Genomic DNA, 25,440 nt, shown 5'->3' with positions numbered 1-25,440 from the left:
ATGACCCGTGGTCACACCCTTCTAGACTGTCGGCTACCCCAAATGCCAAATAACCTCCATAGCATTTATTATCATCTTCCCCACGCAGCAGCCGGTGAGAGAAACTTGCAGATCGGTGGAGGTGTACGGAGGTTTGCGGTGGCGTCACGAGCGAGAGAGGGAGAATCGGGGACAGTGGAGGGTTTATCGGAGGAGATGGCGCCGGCAGTGGTGGTACATCAGCGCTGCATCTCCGTATGTTCGTCAAGGGATCCATCCAAACCGCCGTCTGGTGCGCTGGCAGCAGGGGAGGCGGTGGAGCAAAATGGCGTCGGCGGCTGCTGAGATCCACAGTGGTTGCCTATGAAGGAGCCGTCGTCGGAGAGATCTTGCAAGAGAGAGATCATTATCCCCTAATCATCTCATCATCAACAATCTTCTACATAAGTAATACTGCGTATTATATAATATATACAGTCAAAACAATGACAAATAAGCAAGAGTTCAGAAAAATTAATCCTTATCCATATTCCTCATGATAAATCTGTTCTAAGTCCGCGGCGGCGTGACTTAAGGCGGAGTCTGTTTCTGTTGCTGCTGGTTCGATCCGCCGCAAATGTCTTGCCGGGAAGAAGAAAGGGTTGACAACATTGGTTAGAGTCTCGTGCTGATAACGTGTTGTAGAACTAAAGGAATTGCAAGAAAAACAATAAGAAGATAATTGGCAGAGAGATTGAGGAGAGAAGGAGCTTGAGAGATTTTCATTCATATCATCATCATCCCTCTGCAAGGGTGTATAGCATACATATATACATAATACAAAAGTAATAATGAGTACAATAATAAATAGATTAATGACGGACCGTTATATCTGTTATAATAATAATGTCCACTTAATATATATATTTATAACAATTTTTTTATTTTTCATAAAATTTATTTATTAAGGACATAATTTCCGACAAGGCATCATGATGGCGTTTTCCTTCCACTTCCACCGAAAACTTACATTACATTCCAAAATCAAAAAGAAAACCACTTCTCATCATCACCATCATCACCATGACGATGACTTCAACACCAACTAATAATGTAAAGCATTATTTGAAGATTCCAATTTCCAAGGAAGAATCGAGGATGAAATCGAAGCACAAGATTACAAGAACGTGGGTTTCTTAACCCACCTTATGCATTTCATATATGTGGGCATGAACACACTCTACGTATAGTAGTTCCAACTTTCTTGCGTATATACATACATACTTTATCCTCATTGTATTGAAGAAAATAAAATTATACATAGTGTATTTTTTTTAAAGTGAAAGTATAAGAGAAATTTAATTGGAATACCAATTTATGTTAACAATTGTACTTTAAAAAATTATGATTTTTTTTTTTCATACAAGAAATGATGAACACTACATGTAACATGTCCAAGTGGCACATGCAAAATAATATGCAAGAACAAGATGATGATGGAATCGCTCTAGAAGATGCTAAGAAATATGGAGACCAAGTTGATGAATTTGGAGTTTTGCCGTCTATCTATTAGCACACATGTTCAATTTACTAAATGTGTTACAAATTACATTTTCATACACCTAATTTAAAAATATTAATAATTAAAAATAAATAATTAAAATATATATATATATAGTCCGGTGCGATGCACGGTCTAAACTTATATAATTAAATATAAAGTATATATTGTTATAACATTTATAATAAAAGAAAGAGGATTGGATGGTGCATATCTCTTACTACCCCAAGGAGGATAATGTGGTAGCTGATGCTTTATTAAAGGTAGTGATCCACTGTAACTGTGACTGGATTGAGTTTGTACGTCATCCAGTTTATATTCTGGGGATTTTGTGAATGATAGACGCCCTACTGGTGTATTCTTTCCTGTTAATTAAACTGGGTTTTGTCCTAACTGGGCTTCCCCTTCTTTCGTTTAAAAAAAAAAAAAAGAAAGAAAAAGAAATACAATAATAATATAACATAGTTAGGGTTTACGAAAACATGTACAATTTAATGTTTGATTCTATGTTATTATTAAAAATATAAATTACTCCGTACAAATTACTAAAAACCTTCGTGAAAACTAAATTAGTAGTATAGATATACCCCACATTGCTGCCAACTACATGTGTGATGACATATCAGTTACCATTTCAAATAGGTGGTCATAAGTTCAAACCCGAATGGTAGAGGTTTAAATTCTTTGGACTGAAAAAAATATACCCAAACCGCATGGATAATGTATTCCACACCATCTTCTTCATCCTCCCACTTTCCTTTGCTCTCTCTCTTCTTTTTCTCTGATCTGTCGCTATAATTAACTCACGAGTTATGCATATTTCTATTTTGTCTCTAACATTGAGGCTAAGGTACAAGTTGTCATAATGCTGAATTTGTCCATCCAATCCACTCCACTCCATAAATCTTCTTCCTCCACTTTGCTTTGCCAAAAGTTTCAAAAAGCCATGGCTAAAGAGAGAAAGATAAATCAGAGGAGAGAGAGCAAAGCAAAGTGGAGGAAGAAGATTTATGCAGTGTATGGAATACATCATAGCATGCGGGGAATATAATCTGTTCAAATATGATCGCACCTTCTTGTGCGGTCGGTGCGGTTCGCACCACTCAATGTTAGAAAATGCACCACTTAATATTAGAAAACGTACCACAATAAAAATACACAAAAACATAAAAAAAAAATACCCCACACCCAAAATAATACACCATAATTTTCATGTCCCTAATGGTGCATTTGCTAACACTGCGTGGTGTATATTTGCATACCTATTGGTGTGTTTTTTGGTGATATGTACCTAATGATTCATATTTGTGTGGTGCATTTTCTAACATTGAGTGGTGTATATTTGTATACCTAGTGTTGCGGCCGCGCTGTCGCATTGACAGCACGTTAGGTGTCGGTCACACCTGATTATGATCATATATAATATATATATATATATATATATATATATATATATATATATATATAATGCATTATTGAATAATTTAATTGAAATGGACCTGCACAATAACTGCATCAGACCAGCGCAAGCTTTTGTTAAATATCATTTTCAATTCGCTATAATTAACTCACGAGTCGATCACATTCGTTATAAATACAAAAAAATAAAAAATAAATAAAACGAGAATAAATGTTTCAATTTTGTCTGTAACATTGCGTGCGACTAAGGTACAAGTTATGAATTTGTCGTTTGGTAGAGTTTTATGTTAAACTAGTATTGTACCCGTGCGATGCACGGCTGAGATTAATACAACTATTTAATAAAATCTTACACAACTTAATATAATTTTAGGATGCATCCAAATTGATAGAATAGTAATTCACCAGCACCTTGATTAACATAAAAGATATGTTACAAATTATTGAATACTTCATGATACACCACATTGGTAGTGTAATTACAATCCTCTCCGTCTTCATTGGCTATCAAAATTTTTAAACCTTTTGGGTTACTAACTCTTGATGCAGCAACATACAGCTGGCCGTGGACAAACACTGGCTTCCTTAAAAGCAACCCCACATGTGACAATGTTTGACCCTGGCTTTTGTTTATAGTCATTGCATATGACAACATCAAAGGGAATTGCCTTCTTTGAAATTTGAACGGCAATCGTATGTCGGTAGGTGTCATCGACATTCTTGGAATGAGTACTATTTCACCAGCATTGTTCCCAGCAGCGATCTTTGCCTCAACTACATGATCTGATAACCTTGTAATGACCAGCCTTGTTCCATTACATAGACCAAGTGAATGATCTATGTTCCTCAAAAGCATTACAGGGGATCCCACCTTTAAAGTCAACGTATGGTTAGGTATTCCTGAAGCTTTAAGACCATTGAGAAATTCCGGAGTGTGCATGTCAGCTAACATCCCATTACCTGAATCAGAGTTACAAACAGTGTCGCAACTTAGGTAAGTCCTGCTCTCGGCAATATGCAAGTCGCTCATATAATCATTAATTGAATGGACTACATCAAGCGTGGGCGCCAGAATTGCTCGACTCTTCATGTATTCATCATGACACGATAATTCCTTAAACATGGGAAAGATACTGTCAACAATTGTTGCTATATTGTCACCACGGGGTGACAATAACATCTCCGAAGGGATCGCGACGTCTGAATAGCCATCATTGGGTCCTCCCATTTGACCATCACCAATTTTCGCTAACCAAGTTGCGAACTCCTGAACTTCTTGCATATTCACTCCAGGTTCCCGTGTATTAAGACGGAGATTCTTTGTTAACCTCAACACTTTGCATGATTCCCACAAGTAAGAAGAGTTTATTGTTGCTTGAACAATATCTTGCCGTGACCCTTTTGGGATCACTGGAAGAATCTGTCTGAAATCACCCCCAAATACAACTGTCTTGCCTCCAAATGTTTTACTGTGGCTGCGCGCATCTTTAACCCTCATGATATCGCGCATTGTCCTATCAAGAGCTTCGAAGCAGTGTTTGTGCATCATGGGTGCTTCATCCCATATAATTAGCTTGGCCATGGTAATAAGTTCAGCAAGATGGCTTCCTTGAGTAATGTTGCACGTAGAATCTTCATTCAAAACAATGGGAATTGCAAACCGCGAGTGGGCTGTTCTTCCACCTGGTAATAGCAATGAGGCGATACCACTTGATGCAACATTTAATACAATGTCTCCCTTTGATCTGATTTTTGCAGAAATTGCCTTCCATACAAATGTTTTCCCTGTACCGCCATATCCATACACAAAATACATACCACCATGCTGTTGTAAGACATCTTTTATGATTGTATCATAAACAACTTTTTGTTCATCAGTTAATTGCTTTTCCATTTGTTGGCTTTCATGGTGTAATGCATTGCGATCATAGGACAGCTCATCGAATAGCAGGCGATTGTCAGCAAGAAATGCATCTTGAAAGTTCGGAAGTGGCATCTCAGGAAAGTCTTTTAAAGACTTATTGTAGGTTTGTAACAACCGCTCTATTTCAATCAATGCAAAATTCTTCTTTTCTTCCTCAGATAAGCACAGACCTGTGTGTGGAAATTTTTAAAACCTTCGGTTAGCAAATGTTGTCATACATAGAAACAATTTGTAAGTTCAAAATAAAAAATAAATAATTGTTATCCGTACCTTCATCCTGCATTGCTAACCGCCTGTTATATTGTGCATCTTCAGCTAAGTAGTTCCATACTGCATTCCACACATTTTCCGGCTTATTGACCATTTTGGATGCAAGTAAAATGACAAAGAGTTTACGCATTGATTTGGCAGTGGACCAGTGACTTGCTTCAGTAATTGCGTCAATGTATTCTTTATCATCGTCTAACAACCCCCTTGCATAACATGCATCTCGAAAACTTGTGTATGTCACACCCTGGAAGGACTTGATGTCTTCAAAATTTGTTGGGCCTCGAACAACATTGAGCAGACATCTCAAGTAATATATCTCACCGCTTCCTGGAGGCACATAAAATATCCGACCAATCGAGAATCCCCTTTTCCTTGGTTGCCACTGTCTGAGGTTTTTCTTCCAGACAAACTTTGTTGGCATGTCAATGTAAGCTAATTGTTTAGCAGAATCATATGTCTTGTTAGCGTCAAACCAAGCAGTGAACATGCTATGACTTATTGTCGGCCTATTAAGCACGTTTTGTATCTTGTCATCATCCTCAAATATAACAGACTGGCATTCTGGCAGGTGAAAGCTTAGTCTTTCAACAGAAGGGTGTCTGAAATGCACATCAAAGCTAAGTAGTCGCCATGCAGCTTCGCATGCTGATATGTAGCGACAATCGTAGTACATACTTATCTCGTCCACAGCATCGGTTGATCCATCAGCATTTGTACTCCTATAAAACTCTGCTGTTACCCTGTCATTCCCTTTATTGACATATTTAAATAGGTATTTGATCGACCGTGATTGGTTACACCATTCAACATTAATGTGCGCCTTGTACTTGAGAAGTAGATATCTATTGTGTGGTACGACATACCTACTGTCTAATTGGACACCATTCTTCAGGACAGTCCTACCATTTTCACGGCGACGGTATATTGGGTAGCCATCATCGTCCCAAGAAGATATACTCACAAATCTCTTCGGGAAGTGTTTTGAACATTTCTTGTTCACCATACATGGCGAGTTAGGTTTGTAAAGTCCACATGGTCCATGAATCATAAACTCTTCCACAGCATTGTAATACTCTTTGTCCACTTCTTTGTCTGGGATTTCCGCAGAAATGAAGCTGTCCATGCACGATGCTGTAGACAATGTAGTGGTTCTTTCTAAGAAGATAAGAATGTGTGCATGTGGTAAACCACGCTTCTGGAATTCGATGGTATAAACAACTGCAAAGAAATAAATCAAAGTACAAAAATGTTTTAAGAAAGCGAATATAGCATAATGAACAATGGTTACTAAGGAATATGGTATACCTGCAGTTACGACACCAAATAGATTTCCTGTGCGTATCTCCTTAACCAATGAATCCAATTTCATTTGAAAGACCCGACAAACAATGTCAGGTCGATCCTCTGCATTTAAATTGCACTTCTTCATGTATCTCTGTATTTCAGGCCACTTCGGGTTACACGTGAATGTGATGAAAAGATTTGGATAACCCTTGTGTCTACAAATGGCCATGGCATCTTGGTAATTTTGGATCATGTATCTAGCTCCGCAAGTGAAACTTGAAGGTAGTATGATTCGCTTCCCTTGATTGGATGTATCAACTTCTCCTCTAGTCAATGCATCAGAGAGGCATTTATAAGCTTCACATCTTAAAGCCTTCTGATTGTTACGAATGTATAATAGTCTGCTCGATTCCACCATGGTGTAAGCATCAACCAGGAACTGTTGAAAAAGCCTCTTGGCATATAGCATTGTTGATACTTCGTTTAACCTATCATGTATCTTGTATGCAAAGAACTCACGTTGTGATACACGAACTCTGCAACCAGCACCTTCACTCTTTGTAATATTAAAATTAATATCCTCCCTATATCCATCTTCTCCGTAGGGGAACAAAATAGGATATTGCAGTGGCAAATATGCTGGGTTAAGCTCGTTTATTCTCTTTTAGAGCACCAGCTTTAGTCTCGACCAAAATATCCCGGTTTCCTAAACTGGGATCTAGATCACCAACAACTAAAGCTGCAACCTCTGATGTTGTTGGCAAGTTGTATGTTCGAGCATCCCCGGCCCTCTTACCAATCAATCTCAACTTATAGTCAATAGTAGGATTGGTTTGCATTTGTGCTTTGGCCAAACGAAAGGACTTAACCAAGACATTGTGCTCATCTAGGTCTTGCTTAATAGCTTCAACTATATCGACATGTAATTTTGCATTAAATTTGCTGCTACTGTTATACAAAGGATGAAAACTCATAATTAAACCGTGGTATACGATTTAAAAAAGTGTGCAAAAACTAATAGAGTATAGCGAAATAACAAATAGTAGTAATAGTATTACCCGAATGAGTTAATGCGATTCTCCACCTCATTCTCAGTGTCATGTATGTATAGTTGGGCAAATTTAGGTGGATTACCCTCCTCCGGGGTTAGGCCCCCCATTAAATGAAAGTTCTGGCCATTTATCCGAAACATTGGCGGGCAAGTACCGTTGTTTATGGATTTGTCGACCTTTGCTCCTAATGAGGTGAAGGAAAATATATTATTGTACTTCCGAATGTTCTTCAGGAATTCATTCCTTTTATCCCCACCAAAAAAGAATAAATCCAATATTCTTTTTGGGGGAAGAAGAGCTTTTGGTAACTTAATCTTCCCATGGCCACAGCAAGTTGAATATTTGATTCTCCCGTTTCGAAGCTTCTTGTTGATGCGTTCTTCGTACCAAAACATTGCATTGCAGTGTTCACAAATGTTCGCAGGGTCACCAATATCAATGTATTTGACTGTAAAAAAAAAAAACATTTAGTTGTAATATAACATTGAACAATATTGCACATTTAAATTTAATACACACAACTAAGCAAACCAAAATCGTAATCTATTAAAATGAATTATCTTACCTTGTAATTGTGGTGGAACTTGATCATGTAGTTGAGAAGCATCTACGAAATCATGTAATAGATTACGATTGATTTCGTTGTTATGACCTTGCGTGTTTTCCATACTATGAAGTGGACTCGCTCTTACAAAACTACAATTATTCAATATTTGACCTGTACCACGATTCCACCTATTTTCGCAATTTGTGGGGTTTTGCATGTGTCTATAGTCTCTTATAGATGTTTGAACTGCATTAATAAAGGAAAAATAATTAGTAAACGTTATTGATCCAAGGGAATATAACCTATAAGAGTCATTCCGAATACATGACTAACCATTCGTAACATCACTCAAATGTACTCTCACAAATTCGCTGTCTTGTGTATCTAAATCTGCAATCAAAATTATATTACATGTGGGTTATACAACACAACAAATCATTAAAACCACGTGAGGTTGAGGAGTCAAACTTCAACAATCGGCCTACTGGCTCTGGAGGAGAGGTGAACCCCGCTTTCAGGTGGACATGAGCCCTGCTTTGGTCTCTGGTTTGATGGTTGTACGTGCTAAAAATCCGGTCTTAAGAATGGTTCGGGTGGGGGATTCTTCTAAAATAAAGTGAAAATGCCATGGAAGATTGCTTGCTTACCAAGCGATCCTGGCCTCTCCTGGCCGAACTCGCCAAAAAAATAACAATAGAAGAAGTTGTTCTTGCCGGGAGAGTAGCGCCGTTTTCTAGGCAGCGAATGGAAGAAATGAGGATGTGCTGTTTCTCCATAGTTTCCTGCAAATGTAGTTGGTAAAAGCCTAGAAAATGGTGTTGCTCTATGGGTTTTGACAACCAAAATACAAAATGTTACATCAAATGCCATACTTAATTTAAATATTGATCCTCCGGTTCACATAGTATAAATGTTGGTTAATTCTATATAAGTTATACATAAAGCATCTTTAATTAGTCACAATTGTCCCACTCTCAAAATGAATCACACGGCTATACAGATACTTTCACTAACCTTTAGAGAAAACACTGGTCCTCTTTGCAGTTGGTGTTATAAATGTATGTCCCTGCTGAGTTGAGGACACTCTTGAAAACGATGAATCATACAATCTTTGACTGTAGTTCCCTTTGGATTGTTGAACTGCCATAAGGTGGAAATCAAATATGCAAACTTAGTTGGTAGCATTAAGTCAAACCCTTCAAATTGATTCGGAATCTATCACTAACCGTTAGTAAGATCACTCAACGCTAGTTTATCAACTTCCAGTGGTTGTGACCATTTATCTGCAATCACAATTATATGCACAATAATAGTTTATAATAAATTACAAACAAATTATAACCACTTAGAGAATGATTTTATCTATAATATTCATGTGTTATCAAAAAAAAAATCAATGCCATACTTAATTAAAATATTTGAGCGTACTTGCACGTAGAAAACCACGGTTTGTACTAATCACTAAAAGTGTTGCCGGTCATTGGACCACCCTTAAATTATAATCACACGGGTATAAAAATAAGTTCACTAACCTTTAGCGAGAAAAATGCTCGTCTTTGCATTTGGTGTTATAAATGTATGTCCCTGCTCTGTTGACGTCACTCTTGGAAACGATGAATCATACAATCTTTGACTGTAGTTCCCTTTGGATTGTTGAACTGCCATAATGTGGAAATCAAATATGCAAACTTAGTTGGTAGCATTAAGTCGAACCCTTCAAATTGATTCGGAATATATCACTAACCGTTAGTAACATCACTCAACGGGAAATTCTCAGATTCCACTGGTTGTGAACATTTATCTGCAATCACAATTATATTTCATGTAGTTGATAATAAATTACAAAAACATTATGACCACTTAGAGAATGATATGAATAAAAATTTCATGTGTTTCCACTAAAAAATATCAATGCCATACTTAATTAAATTATTTGAAGCCTACTTGCACGTAGAATACCTATTTAATTACTAATCATTATAGGTACATACAATTATTTAAAACACCTGCAAGACTTAATCCGTACCTTTGTTGACACTTAAAATGTGCTCTGAGCTGTTGGCATCCCTTATACTCGATTTAATTAAATTGCCACCTATAAAAACAATAGGTGTTGAAAACATTAAGTATGAACACCATTTATTAAACTTACTGAGTATACTATACGTTCCGTGAATTAAAATATGACACGAATATGAAGCATATGAAATAGTAGTGTTCATACTTACTTTTTGATATAATTGTTAACGGTGAATTCAAAGAATTCCCAAAAACACCAAACACCAAAGGATGTGAAGTTTGCGAGCCCTTTGTATTTTGAGGAGTATGGAGATCACCTGTATTGTGAGTTGGTTGCACTGCGTTTTCTAATAAGATACAAAACAATTTCCACATAAAACGCAAATTAGATATTGGAATCATTTTATAACATGTAGTTGAACTAACGTTAATAGTATTTCCAATCTCATGATAATAACCCTAAACTATAGACCATGAATTTACTATTATACCCGTGCGTTGCACGAATGAGAATAACGGTTTGGATTAAATCAATAGAATATTTAAGAATAGAATAGTTAAGCTTACAAATTATTACAAATTTCATGGTAGACAACATTGTTAAAATTCTTAATACTATACACATATTAAGAAATATTCTTAATTTAGTAAGCTATATACAAATTATATTAAATAAGCTACTAAATATTATTTAACATTATTTTACATATTACATTCAGTAAAAATGTACAAAATTATATCAATTATATATATATATATATATATATATATATATATATATAAAGAAAACAGAAAAATGGAAAGCGTACTCTGCCTATTGCATATTCCAGAACTCCCCTTCTCTATCTCTCTACTTCTGTTAAACCCTATCAATTACACTATATTTCTTGCGATTCTTCATTCTGATTTCACCGCTCCGTCAAATCCACCATGGAATTATTAGGGTGGCTTGACGGAGTGGTAACTGTGCTCGAAGATGATGTCGGGTAATTATCTACACTATGGCGTCGGCACCGTCGAAGGCTCGCTACCCTAAAACCCGGTCATATAGATGACTACCTTAGTTATCTGGAAATTGATAGTCGGGTTTGCGGCGTTAAGGTCTCTGGCGGTGCCGAGCGCCACTGATTCCGACGGAAAACAACCGGAGTGGATATCATTCAGTCACGGATTCTATGTTCTAAGAAGAGATAGACTCCTGTATTTGACAGATCTGTCCGGTACAACATCAATTAATGGTAAATTACTACACTCTTGGTAACCCTAGCTACGTTTTTGTTTTGATTTGTCAGAAATCCTAAGATCTGTAGATTCGTCAACTAAACATGCTTGAGCTCATGGATATTAACTGCTATTCTCAATTAGGTACACATTCTAACTATCTATGTACTTGCATGTATAATTGCCCAAACTATTGTAGACATTTTTTCTGATGTAAGTAAAGCAACGAACAACCTTCGTGTACAGCTCATATCTAGATGGATTTAAAATACATACCTTTATCCTGAGAAGGGTGCTTCCTTTTGCGACCTATAAGAGTAGACCCTGTAAGCTGCTTCATTGTTTATCCTCCTGTGGTTTGATCTCAGGATTGGGGGTCAATGTTCCTTTCATATGCAAAAGAATATTAGTAGAAATACAGTTGCTGTGTCTAAAACTTAAGACCAACACTGTCATAAAGCTTTAGTAGAAATAAGAGCACACTACACCTTGGAATCCCAACAGTTGGATTGCAATTAATGCTCCCCAAAAAGTTGGGACTAAGAGGACAGTACATGCTGCATTTTAATTGTTGTTTACACCTATTAAAATTCTTATACTTGCATCTAAAAATAAGTGGACTAACATTTGTTTTCCAGTTAGTTGCAAATGATGATAATTCAATCTGATGCTCCAGAGTATTCTGCAGAATACATGTGCTTAAAGGCGAGTTCAATTAAGTAAGAATGTCATGTGAATTCATCTAAGTAATATACTATATTTTGTTCTTAGTATTTCAGAGTGATTACACACTTGCTTAAGTCATATGCTATCTGTAAGTTTAATCCTATCATATCTTTCTGATTATTATAAAGTAACTGCTATCTTTTAAAGTAATATGCTATCTCTAAGTCCTAACTTGTCTTTGGAAATACATGAAAGATCAAGTAATTTATAAAGATATTTGACAGTTAACTATATACCAAGGCTTTTAGCTTATAAGTCACATGTGGCTGGTAAGTTTAATACTATCATATAGTGATACTGTATTTTAATAGTATTCATGTATAAATTATAAAGGACCTAGTTTAAATTTGTTAAACTAAGTAGGAATTATAACTCTGAGCTGTATACAGATAAACAGCTTTGGAAATACATTAAAGAAAATTTATAATCCCAAATTTTCTTTAAGTTAGTTAAAGGACTAATAGGTAACAGGTTTTGTCAAAGTAGTGTAAGAACTAAAAATTAGCCCAAAAAATGTATCAACATTAATTTAATCAATTACATTTTCTGAGCCTATACTACTTTAGGGAGGTAACACTAATTTGATCAATTATAGTTCCTGAGCATGCACAGTTACAGTATTTACATTTAATCCCTCTGTGCTTCATTACTGCCGGATCTTCCATGTGTTTGCGTTATAGTAGGGTTTCTCCTTTTGTGCTCCGCTGTTGAAAGTGCTTCCAGTCATTGGACCTGCCTTAGCTTGTGATATATGCAACCTGAAAGAATATATAAAAACAGAAGGCCTACATTGCACAGATTGGTTATATTTAGCTGACATATGACAATTTAAACAATCCGAAAACAGTAGCACAGTGCAAACTGCACTGTGTACTGTAAAATGATAATATCATCCAACCATTCAAAAATCCATCAAAAAGACCAAAAGTTAAAAACAAAACAGTCTACAGTCCAACGGCATTACAGATTTTGTTTCATCAACTATAGATCAGTTTTTGTTTCTTAGAAATCAGTCAATCTTCTCTACTTTCACCCTATGCTGCTTAACCTTCTTGCACCCTTGAGTTGAGGAGAACTCATCAATCAAAGACCTCTTCACAGACCCCTCAGCTGCTTCACCACTTAAAGGTGGAAGAGTTGCAATAGGGCTATCTGCCTCATCACTCAGAAATCCCTATCAGTGGAAACACATAGGTATTAGATAGTTATTTTTCTAGAAAAATTTAGTTTAGAAGTCCTATAGAGCAATGTAACTTTACCTCAAGTATTTCATCATCTTCTAGACTTAGCATTTCTGTGTTCACCTCTTCTTCTGGAATGCCAAGAATTTCAGGACAGTGCTGTTTCAGCAGTTGTTGGTCAGTATTAATTTTGAAAACAGGAAATGCACTATCCAGTTTTGAAAGATGCTCCGTCTTTGCTGAAATCCTGAAAAGCATACACCTATTCACCAAGTCTTGAATCTGCTTCGGAGGCCTAGTTCTCTGCCAAGGGAGAGTATACTAAGAGGTAAGTATATAAAATCATTCAAGATATAAGAAGGAAGACGTGAAATGATAAAAAAATACTTACATCCTTATGCAACTCATGTAGGTCACTTGCAGCAATACCTATAAGCTCAGATGCATCCCGATCCCAAAGCATGAAAGAAGCATTACCCTTCATGTCAACAACTCTTAACTGAACTTTAAACCTTAGAACCCCATCCTCCCATGTACTATTACATTTGAAACATTTTAACACACCTTCAGACACCTTCAATTTTTTATAACAACCCTTGCGGGGACATGAGAGATAGAACCAATCATTGGGAGACTCGATCCCACTAATCTTAGCAGCCACCCAAAATTCACCAATCTGCATGTATTTATTGTATCAATTACACTATATTTATTGCTATATTAAGATATCAGAAACAATATATCTAGAAAAGAAAACATACATTTGTACTTATTGTTATTTACTTACCTTATCCATGGTATATAGTTCAGTTATTGTCACCAGATCCATTTGATGACTTGTGGACTCTTCACCAGTGTTGTTGTAACTGAGACTTGAGAATGAAGCTATGCTTCGCATGGGTGTTTGATACTCAGGGTCTCTAAGACTGCATCTCAATTTGGTAGCAGTGTTATATTACATAGGTGGCAATTTAAATCTGTTAATAGTAATTGTACTTAAGAAATACCTTTCTCTAAAGCTTTTAAATTCCTGACTATCCAGGTCAAACAGAGCTTGTGTAACATCATATGCGGAGCAAATCTTGACATCACCATCTGCAGTTCAAAACACAGTCATTACAGTATGTATAATATTTGCTGTTTGTAATACACATTGTAAGTTTTACATGCAACTAACCTCTAACACCATACTTTATCCTACAGAACTGGATCAGCACTACCACCGGATCAGTCAATTCACATTGATAGTATGCCTCAATTTTAGGCACATAATCATCCCAAAAGGTACAACTTATCCTATTTCCCCTACAACATATATAAATATTCAATGTAAAAATGGATATAAAGTTGTGCTTGCATAATTACAGTCTACGCTAAGGTGAGTATTATACTTACAGTGAATCCTCCAGAACAAAGTCAATCAGTTTGGCATTATGACCACTGAAGGTCTTTTGTTCCGGTGCATGAATTTCAACCACTCGACCAATAATGTCTATTTTTAGTTTATAGTTAAATCACACAAAATCACAAAACAATTGTTAATACAGTTAAAATGGTTACAGTAGAGCACCTATTTGTAAATACTAATTGAATAACCAAGTAGCTTAAACAGTAAGAAAACACTTACCAATAAGCTCCTTCTCATTTAAAGATGGGTTACCTCTCAGAGAAGGGAAGGACTTTAGTCTGTACATGTGCCACGGGAAATTGTCTGACCTAATTTCTTTCCAAATGGTGTCATGGTTGAACTGCATCATATATTCATGCAAACTGGTCTTGTAGACCAAACAATTAGAGACCACAAAGAAATTTTTAACAGCATACACTTTGCATTCCTCAAAACTGTTAATGAATTTGTCTATAAGAGATTTTGGTACAGTAGCATGTATGACCGTGCCCTGTTCATATAAAAACAAAAGTAGATTGTAGTGCATTGTGTACTCTAAACTTCAACTATTATAGTACTGAAAACTGTAAAGGGATTAAGCAGACTTACCTCTGAGTCGTGAAATACAATCTCCTTGCTTTTTATTTCACTGGATCCTTTCCGTAATGGAACCAAATAGGTACGTATCACCCTTACCTTGATTGCACTTGTCTTTTTGAAGGTAGACAACTCGGTGGCCAAAGAGTACATACCCATAGTAGAATGCAAGATTTGAGACTGTTTCAATATCAATGCGATTAAGCAAGTGCGAATGTAATCCAGATCAAAAGGTCTCTGTTGTATATATACCTGTAATTTATTTTCATTGCCGGAAGTTGTGTATCGATTCACGAATCGATGCCGCCGATTCGATTCCCTAAACATATTTCGGCTGTTTAATTCACGCATGACAACTCTTAACCACATATACTTATTTATAGTAATTATTGTTGGCCGTTTTGTATTTAACCTACTAATCCTAAACTATCACTAAACGGCATCGTTTTGCACTGGGCGGGAAATCAGCTATCCTGCATTTACTGCACTTGCTACGGCTTTTTTATATTAGAAGATTATACTAATATGATGTTAGTGCGATTTAGGGATACTAACATATATTCAATAATTATATTATTTTTAAAATTTATATAATACAAAATAAATAAATATATTATCAAAGTATTATATGATATTCTAACAATATTTTATTATAATAAAGTATATATGATATTTTGTATCAAATTTTGCTTTACAATAAATTAGTCTTAGATTAAATAAATAAATGTAAAGATCACATACACATCACTTGGCAGACTCCTAAAATAACATGGTGAAGAGAATTATACTAAAAAAGTCAGAAAGTCTGAACCCAATGTGTGGGTATTTATAGGCAAGGGACACCTAAAAATTGGAGTGCAAATTAATTTTGGTAGACAACAATTTTGAATTTGAAGATTTTAATTAAATGTAGTCAACATAACAAACAATGCATTTGGCTAGGGGCTACCCAAAGAGATTGGAATCTGCATGTTGCTTCTTACCAATATTAATACTCTGTAATAATTTACATTCCCAAACATATACTAATTTCAATAGCATTGATATTTCTATCTTTTCAAATTTTAATGACAAATTATATCGCGACCAACATCCACCTTACATTATTCACCATGGTCCAAAAAAGACTTTTTATATTAAGTGTCAATTAGTATATCATATTTAATAACATTATCATGTACTATGTTCATAATGTTCGTTCTATATGTCAATAAACAAAACCTTAATGTACATAAACGTTATATTACGAGTGCATCGTGTTTAATAACATTTATCATGTAATATATATTTATAACATTTATTTTATATGTCCATAAATATAAACCTCCATGTTCATAAACACTAACGGCGTGTTTGGTTCGTGTAATAGGTCGGGAATGAAATATCATTCCCACGAATAGACCTATTCCACTGTTTGGTTCGTCATTCTATTCCTAGGAATATTATTCCCGGGAATGAGCTATTCCCTTTGCAGGGGGAATAACCATTCCTAGGGGACCCCCTAGTATTAGATATTCCCAAGTATTTGGGAATAGCTTTTATACAATAATACCGAAAATACCCTTTTGTATTATATATATATATATATATATATATATATATATATTAAAAATGTAAATAATAATAATAATAATAATACATTTTTTATATAGGGGTATTTATGTCTTTTAAACACATTCCATTTCTATTCCTTAAATTAACCAAACATTGAAATTACATTCCTAAAGTCTATTCCTTCGGCGAACCAAACAATAGAATACAATTCCTATTCTATTCCTTACATATTCCATTACCTATATATGAAATAATATTCCTATTCCCTTAAAATTCATTCCGTGAACCAAACATGCTGTAAACTAAATTTGTATCATATGTATTTTCATTTACTTTATAGTAAGTTTATAATGTTCCTTCTATATATATGTTCATAATATTATATTAACATGTATCTTAGCTTGTACTATGTTCATATTATTTATTTTATTCAATAAACATAAACCTTAATGTTTATAATTAAACTAAATATATATTATGTGTATTTTCATCATTTACTATATAGTAGGTTCATATTTAATATCATTATACTAATGCCCATTTCCAATTATTAAAAGCATGTCTATTCCAATTTCTAATGCCCAATTATTAAAATCATATATATATGTCTATTCCAACTTCCAATGCCCAATTCTTAATTCGTTTGGTCTTGCTATCAAATTAATTTGTATTTTTAAAATGATGTTACTAAATTTTAAATAAAAAAATGTAAGAAAAAAAAAGAGCAAACTTTTTGTGTGTGTTTTTTTTTTAATTTTAATTATTTAAAAAAATTATTTTTATATTATTAAATTAGGTTTGTAAAATTATTTTAAATAAGTTAAAATCAATTATTTTAAATCGTTATATAAAAATGGTATCCAAGGATTTAATCTATTTTGAAGATAAGTGTCTTGTTTTACAGCTTTGTGAATTATTGGGAGTCAAACAATCAGATCTTAATTTTTATGTGCAACATAAGATATCCCATCCATATTTTTCATAATCTTGGACCCTTTTCCTATTCATGTTTTAATTCTTAATCTTGGACCTTTTTCCTATTCATGTTTTAATTCTTAAAAAAACAAATAGAGAATGTATAAAAGATGAAGGAGAATGTTAAACAAATTTATACAGAGAATGTAATTGAAATTCAAGAATACATGTATAAAACTATTTTATTTACCAATTCAAGACCACCAAAAAAAAAAGAGTAACGTTAAAAACCTAAAACTTTACCGTGACTGAAATTAAATTTGTATTCTTATGCATGGAAGTGAAAAAAAAAACCTTGTATTCAACCAAAACATTTAAATTAAAGCAGAAATCATGCGCTACAAATTGAAACATCATAGTTGTTGTTTTGTTAGCGACAATGGGTTGTTGTTTTGCAACGTAACCAGAGCGGCTGTGCCTTCAATTCTCACTCCGTACTCGTACGTTGCAGATCGAACACGCGCCTCCTTAGCTTGCTTTCATTGTGAAGCCGCCACCCTAATCGCTCAGCCATTTTCTCCTTCTGCACCTCTGTAAACTTCGTCCTCAACCGTTCTTCAACACCCCGCTGCTTGGAGTCTCCATGTCCTGGGGCCTCTGCGGCGGCGCGTGGTGGTACCCAAAGTGGACAAGGGTGGCGGTATTGGTCTCCTTGCGGTGGAAATTCCTGGCGGCGCACTTGAGGGCCTCCAGGGTGCCGTATTCATCGGCTGACATCCTCATCTGCAGCGGCGGCGGCTCCATCACCGGCAAACCTCCTCCTCCTCCTCCTCCACGGCTGCGGGGAGTTCATGTCGGCACCTTCGAGGCCCTCAAGTGCGCCGCCAGAAATTTCCATCGCAAGGAGACCAATACAGCTGCCCTTGTCCCCTTGGGGTACCACCACGCGCCGCTGCAGAGGCCTCAGGACATGGACATGGACATGGAGACGGCGAATCCAAGTAGCGGGGTGTTGAAGAAACGATTCAGGACAAAGTTTACATAGGCCCAAAAGGAGAAAATGTTGTGCTGTAATTGGTGTAGGTGGTGGATATATATTAACAAAATTTTGAAAATATATAAATATATGTATATAATTTAAAAACAATGAGATTTATAATTTTACAAAAATTCAATATTAAGTTTGAGCACTCAAACAAAAGGCCAGGTAAGGGAGCACTCCTAACAAAAATTTCCTTACTAGAAATAGAAAAAGTATTGAGAAGGACTAAAATTGTCCAAAAAAATAATAGTGTGGGATGTTAAATGACAAAAACTATAATTTGACTCTAAAGACAAGGAACCTCTGGTGGGGTTAACTCGAGGAGGATAGAAAATAGATATTTTGAAAGTTAAGTGGAGTTAACTCAGGGAGGATAGGAAATATATATTTTGGAAGTTAAGTGGGGTTAACTCGGGAGGATAGAAAATAGATATTTTGAAAGTTAAGTTCAAAATAATAGCATTACCATGAACACAAGACAAAGCTTCTATGCTATATATTTCAACATGCTTTTAAAAGGCTCTTAGTAATGCAAACTCACTTCCCAAACCAATGTGGACAAGTGCTATTACAAAGTCTTTTCATTCATTTTCCAATTCAAATAAGTCTAAAATTAATTTCTCATTCACCCATTATCTATTTAAGCTTAAGTAAACTTGCTTACATGACATTTTAACGAGAATTTTCCTCCCCACTCTAAAAAAGAATTTGTTATTCCAACTTTGAATTCCACCCACCACTTTCTCCTTTATGAATCTCATAATTAATTTTCCTTTTGTTTTTCCCAATAAAGGATGGCAAGCCTAAATAGTTTCCATTAAAATTACCTCCCCTCATACCCAGAATACCACACACGTCCCCTTTAAGAACCTCATCAACTTTTTTGCTAAAGGAGATCATGGATTTACTGTAATTCGTAGCTTGTCCCGAGACCTCAACAAAGTTATCTATAACACCTTTAAGGACAATATATATTCAAAAGTTATAGGTGAGATATCACCAAAGTTCCCTTAGCTATAGAAACCCCATGGATTAACCCAATCCATTGTTGTCTTTGTAACATAGTACTAAAACCATCTAGGACCAGCAGGATAAAACATAATGGGCTATTTGGTTGAGTGTAGTTTGGGAAGAATTGCAATTCAGTAAATTTTCAAACTACACTGTTTGGTTGGAGAGAATTGCAATTCTGTTGAATTGCAATTCCCTCCAAATGATGAATTGCAATTCATGGGGTACCCCCATGAATTGCAATTCGGTGGAGAGGAGGGCAATTGTGTTGGTATAAAGACAATTTTGTCCTTCCTCTCATACCTTTTGTATTTTTTTTTTAATTTTAAAAAATTATTATTATTATTACTTTTTTTTAAATAATAATAATAATAATAATAATAATAATATTATTATTATTATTATTACTACTACTACTACAACTACAACATATACTATAACATAATGGCATTTTAGTCATTTTGTCACTTCTTACCTTTCAATTTCCTGTACTCCTATTCCAACATACCAAACACTGTAATTTCAATTCCTACTTTATTCATTGAATTACAATTCTACTGAATTACAATAATTCTTTTCCCCCCTAATTACTTCTTCTCAACCAAGGTAAGGAGATATTGAATCTCCTTGCTTAAGCCCTCTTTTGGAGTAACAACCCCTATTTCTTTGCCCTCCAATAGGATTTTATACTCCGAAACAAATTCCCATATCAAACTAAACACATGATTTGCAAAGTCTATATTACAAAGCATTACTTTTAGGAAATCCCAATCTACTCTCTATCATAAATTTTACTCATGCCCAATTTGACACCCAACATTCCCCTATCTCTTCCATTCCAAATAGCGGTTAATTTCATAAGCCACCATCACATTATCAGTGATCAACCTTCCAGGGACAAAAGTTGTTTGAGAATTAGACACCAGGTAATTAAGCACGGATTTAATCCTATTGGCAAGAATTTCAGACACAAGTTTATAGAGGATATTACAGAAGACAATAGGTCGTAAATTCCCATAATTTTTATTTTTATTTTTATTTTTGTGTCAAAAAACCCGCGGGCAATTTACCAGACTGAAAATACCCAGAACATAAATTTAGAACCTCATCAGCCCTAAAATGTCCTAGACATGCTCAAAATAAGCAAGGCTCATCATATCCCATCTGACTCGGAGATTTATTTGATTTCATATAAAAAAAAATCCTCCTTAACTTCTTGCATTACTACTCTTCGCAATAATTATACTGTTGTGAAAATCCCGCCTAGGCGCCGCCTGGCCGCCTAGCGTATCACCATAATCGGTGGTCTAAGTGATCGGTCGGCTAGGCGATCGACTAGGCCGCTTATTTAGCCAATTAGCTATTGTTCTCTCTTTTTTTTTAATGTGTTATTTTATTCAAAACGGCATCGTTTTAAGCAAAATAACTCTAAATTGTTCAAATTCTAAATGGTTTTACCTTAATATTTAATATTTTAATATTAACTATTAAAGTATTAAATAGTTTATAATTATCAAGTTTTAAAAAGTTAAAAAAATTAAACAATTTTTTAAGAAATAAAAAATAAATAAAAAATACACCGACGTCTAGGCGCCGATTAATCGTTGCCTAGGCACCCTAGGCGCTCCCCGGACGCCCGAACAACGCCTAGCGATTTTTTCAACATGGCAATAATAAATAATTTTGAAGGTCTGAAATTTTTGTCTCAATGCAGTACAAAATTCATATTCCCCATACCACAACTAAATAGATTACTAAAATAGGTAGTAATCAAGGTGTCACGATTTGTACCTCGTTCGAACCGTACCATAGCTCATCATCCCCTTTAAGTCTATGGATAATTTTATTTTGCTTCTATCACCTAATTGTGTTGTGAAAGTAACGGGTATTTGTGTCACCCTCCTTAAGCCAAAATTGACTCGCCCTCTGTCTCTAATAATCACTTTGCTGATGGAAGACATAAAGATACTAAACTCTAAATAATGAGATGCCAAATGCATCTTAACGGTATTTGGTTTGTTCCATACGACTTTTCCAATACACTATCCGTCTACTGATTTATATTACTTAGGGGGCTTACTTTAAGATGTCGGTATATGAGGTGAGTGGTATTGCGTGCCACCATTTTTTCTTTCCTCAATGTATGCAAATCCAAATCCCAAATTTTATGTACTAATATTATCAAAAATTAATGTAAACAATTTGAGTGGTTAATTAAATTTCACATATAAAATGAGACGTATATAAGAATAGACAAGCATGTAAAACATATGTGCATTGGGCGCAATAAAAGTGGGCGCAAGAGAGAACAATGAAAACTCAGGGTGATTGCTAATTAACGCACTCATTGGATGGCCACCCAATTCACTCACACATGTAATTTTCCAATTTGCTTTTTCAATTCTTACAAAAACATAAATTAATTAGTATACAATCCCAAATTTTTTTTTCTTTTATCTCATTTTTCATCCACTTAAATCAAAACTCGACAAAAACACATGAAAACCCTACTAATGGAATGCACAAAAAAATGCCATTTTGGTGGGAATTATGGTGCAAACTTTGCTCCAATGAAGGTGCCATTTTCTAAAAATAAATTGTTAAATGCTCCTGTCCAAAATCAATTTCCAAAGCAGGAAATTCTTATATAATATCGAAATTACATAGACAACTAACGCAACATTTACTTCACAATGTAAAAGCAGCAGAAAATTAAATTTTGTTTAATTTGTAATTTTATCTAACATTGGTAGCATTTATCTTTTAAGTAATATAATCCAAAAGCTGAGTGGGGTAGCTCAAGTCAGTCGTTATACTGTGGACCATGGGTCATGGTTGATACTGCAGTTGTGCTGAACTGAAACTGCAGTTGCGCTGAAAGGATATTGCAGTTGTGTTGAAAAGGAACTGCAGTTGCGCGAAACAGATGCTGTGTCATTCATCTGGAACTGTAGTTGTGTTGAACGGATACTACAGTTGTGTTGAAAAGATATTGCAGTTGTGTTGAATGGATACCGCAGTTGTGTTGAACTGATGAATGGCCTCTGTTCCGTGCAACTGCAGTTTCCTTTCAACACAACTGCATTATCTTTTCAACACAACTGCAGTATCTTTTGAACACAACTGCAGCATCAACTATGATCATGGTCCACAATGCATTGTGGACCATGGTCCACCATATAATTTGCGAGCTCAAGTGGCAAGTGAGCTCTCTTTGTGGGGAGGAATTTTGGGACAACTCGGGTTCAATTCCCACAAGTGACGATTCCCCATGGGCCAGCTCGCGTGCCTCCTGGAGCGAACGTGGGTGGACCCCGGACCGCCCTGTAAATTTTCAAAAAAAAAAAAAAAATCCAAAAGCTGATGATTCTTTGCCATTGTCATTACTATGAGAGCAATTTGGGATGGGGTAAACAGGACGGAGTGGTGAAGCTAAGGTAGGTAATGTGGAAAAAGATAATATGTTTTTTGGTTGCATCTTTTTTCCCTCAAGCAGATCAGTGTCCGGCCTTTATTGTCATTTTATGGACAACCACCACTATCCATTCTGTCTAAAGGGAATCCAATTTCATGTGGTCCATTATATTACTAGAACTCCTTTATGGCCACTTCACTTTCAAAGATTTGTACAATACACAACATGCTCATCACCTACTAAAAATGATAATACTTTTAATGTTAAAATATCGTTTAATGTGATATGTTGTGATGATAGATTTTTCGTAAAATCAATAACTCTGATCTTTAATTTACAATTGACCAAATGAAAAATGACACTTTTTTTAAAAGAGAAAAATAACACTTTTAATCCATTAATTATGAGATATAATAGACTCTACCAATTAATATATTAATGTTATAATAAATATATTTATGTGGCCATTATTTGTGTAACCGTTGTAACGGTCACCATACTTAGTATTGTTATTATTACTTGTACATTATATATATTGGGGTTTTCCCACTTGTAAAGATATAATGATCATGAATAAGAATGCTCTCCCATTCTCCTTGCCTCTATTCTCTGATTATAGATTTCCTGCAAAACACCAATCACCGGTTAGGAGCTAAAGGCCAACGGGCACAACAAATCACTTTTCCAACACGTTATCAGCACGCTCTTCGGTGAACGGTAATTTTTTTATGTGGTTTCTATGCCAATTCTATTTGTTCAAGAACAATACAATATTGCAATTTGATCATCATTACATATATTTTCGTATCAATGCAATAAGCCTATATATATGCATTTTTTTTGGGTAGTACACTAGATGAATCTTTATTTTGTTGATTCTCTTATATACTGTGCATATGATTTCTACCTACTGTGTGCATATGCTTTATTTACAACCAAAATCATTGTGCAAATTGTATTCATATATTCGTAGTATGTATAATTTTTTTTTGGCAGAATGATAGTATAGATGCAATTTCATCTTCCAGAACCACAAATTTTTGAGAAATTATTCTCGAAATTCATCAAAAAAAAAAAACAGACAGAAGAAATATACATTTTTTTTTGTGTGATGAAGCCTTCGTCCTTTTTTTTCTTTTGAAAATTAAAAATAAAGAAAAAAACCCTACCTGTTTTGGTGGCGGTGGCGCTGCTTCGCGACCGGAGTATCTGGGGCGGGTGGCGGACGGCTGATGGCGTCGGCTACTGGTGACGATCTGCCCGACCGGCGTGCGTGGTGGCGGAGGCGATCTTGCGCGGCCCTCTCCCTCCCCCCCGTCCAGCGATTGGCGATGGCGACGGCTAGCGGCGGCTGGCGATGGCGATGGCTAGCGGCGGCTGGCGATGGCGATGGCTAGCGGCGGCTGGCGGTGGCGACAGCTGGCGATGCCGGCAACGGCTCCCTCTCTGTCGACAAACTCTGCTTTTTTTTTCTTCTTTCGCTCTTCAGCCGACGATTTGTTTGCCTTTCCCACTTCCCAGCCGTAAGGATGCTTGAAGGCTGAATCCTTCAATTAGACTAGGTTTGGGCCCCCTCCCTTTTGGGCCAAACCATCCTAATATCCTTGGATCCTAGTTTCCTTGTGATAACATTTCTTGGGCTTATTTTCTTTTTTTGTTTAAGCCTTTACGTATCCATTAATTTAGACCTCCTTGATTATTTAAGTTATTTTGGACTATCTTTAAATCCTAAGCCTAATTAATTTTGGGTTTTGGGGGCTTTTTTGTCCAATTTACACTTAATTCCTTTTCCCAATCATTATAATATGTGCTTTGGGCTTTTAAATGATATTATGGTCCTATTTGCTATATTTATGGTTTATGGATTTCTGATTATGGGCCTCCCCAAGTCCAATTTTTTTTGGCTCCTATTATTAGTTTTGGATCATAATTCATGCTAATATTATATTTTTGAGCCCATCAGTACTGACGAAAGTCTCTTCGATTTTATCAAAAACCGTTTGATAAATGGTCTTTTATTAAGCCTAATAACGCCAGAAGCGTTATTTCTTCAAATTATTGGTTTTGAATTGGGGTTGTCTTATTTAGCTTGTGATATATTGATTCACATGTATAAATTGTCTTAAGGCACAACTTGACTAACTTACCATTGAGCTTGCAATTTCCAGTCAGTGATTGTTTCTAAATTAGCTATACACAACATTGTGTCTTCACTTAAGTTGTGCAACAAGGATGTTTTTCTGACATGGGCTAGTTTTACAAAAGACTTGCCCTCTTTGCAAATAAAATATGTACTCTAATAACAGTACATGGTCAAAGATTATAAGAAACATCTTGTGCCTTCCCCCTCCCCACTT

At 35.5% G+C, this 25,440-nt stretch overlaps 2 protein-coding genes and 1 long non-coding RNA gene across 3 annotated transcripts; all 3 read right to left on the bottom strand.

The window, feature by feature from the left end:
- Positions 1 to 218: 218 nt before the first annotated feature.
- LOC116003940 lies at positions 219 to 6,885 on the bottom strand. Its single transcript, XM_031243879.1, has 5 exons — positions 6,438 to 6,885; positions 5,133 to 6,350; positions 4,250 to 5,032; positions 3,477 to 3,898; positions 219 to 392 (listed from the first exon to the last, which is right to left on the bottom strand). Exons 1-5 carry the CDS (start codon positions 6,883 to 6,885, stop codon positions 219 to 221), a joined length of 3,045 nt encoding a protein of 1,014 aa, XP_031099739.1.
- Positions 6,886 to 12,990: 6,105 nt separating this feature from the next.
- Positions 12,991 to 15,305, bottom strand: LOC116003939. Its single transcript, XM_031243878.1, has 10 exons — positions 15,159 to 15,305; positions 14,790 to 15,060; positions 14,558 to 14,654; positions 14,340 to 14,467; positions 14,170 to 14,257; positions 13,950 to 14,088; positions 13,783 to 13,838; positions 13,554 to 13,698; positions 13,241 to 13,465; positions 12,991 to 13,155 (listed from the first exon to the last, which is right to left on the bottom strand). Exons 1-10 carry the CDS (start codon positions 15,303 to 15,305, stop codon positions 12,991 to 12,993), a joined length of 1,461 nt encoding a protein of 486 aa, XP_031099738.1.
- Positions 15,306 to 23,487: 8,182 nt separating this feature from the next.
- LOC116005240 lies at positions 23,488 to 24,634 on the bottom strand. Its single transcript, XR_004094907.1, has 2 exons — positions 24,253 to 24,634; positions 23,488 to 23,707 (listed from the first exon to the last, which is right to left on the bottom strand). It is a non-coding gene; the product is annotated as an uncharacterized LOC116005240 (long non-coding RNA).
- Positions 24,635 to 25,440: the final 806 nt, after the last annotated feature.

The sequence above is a fragment of the Ipomoea triloba genome, chromosome 14 (genome assembly GCF_003576645.1).
Source record: "Ipomoea triloba cultivar NCNSP0323 chromosome 14, ASM357664v1".
NCBI classification, from domain to species: Eukaryota; Viridiplantae; Streptophyta; class Magnoliopsida; order Solanales; family Convolvulaceae; genus Ipomoea; species Ipomoea triloba.
Note: the sequence above shows the minus strand (reverse complement) of the source record. Positions and strands in the feature narration are given on the sequence as shown.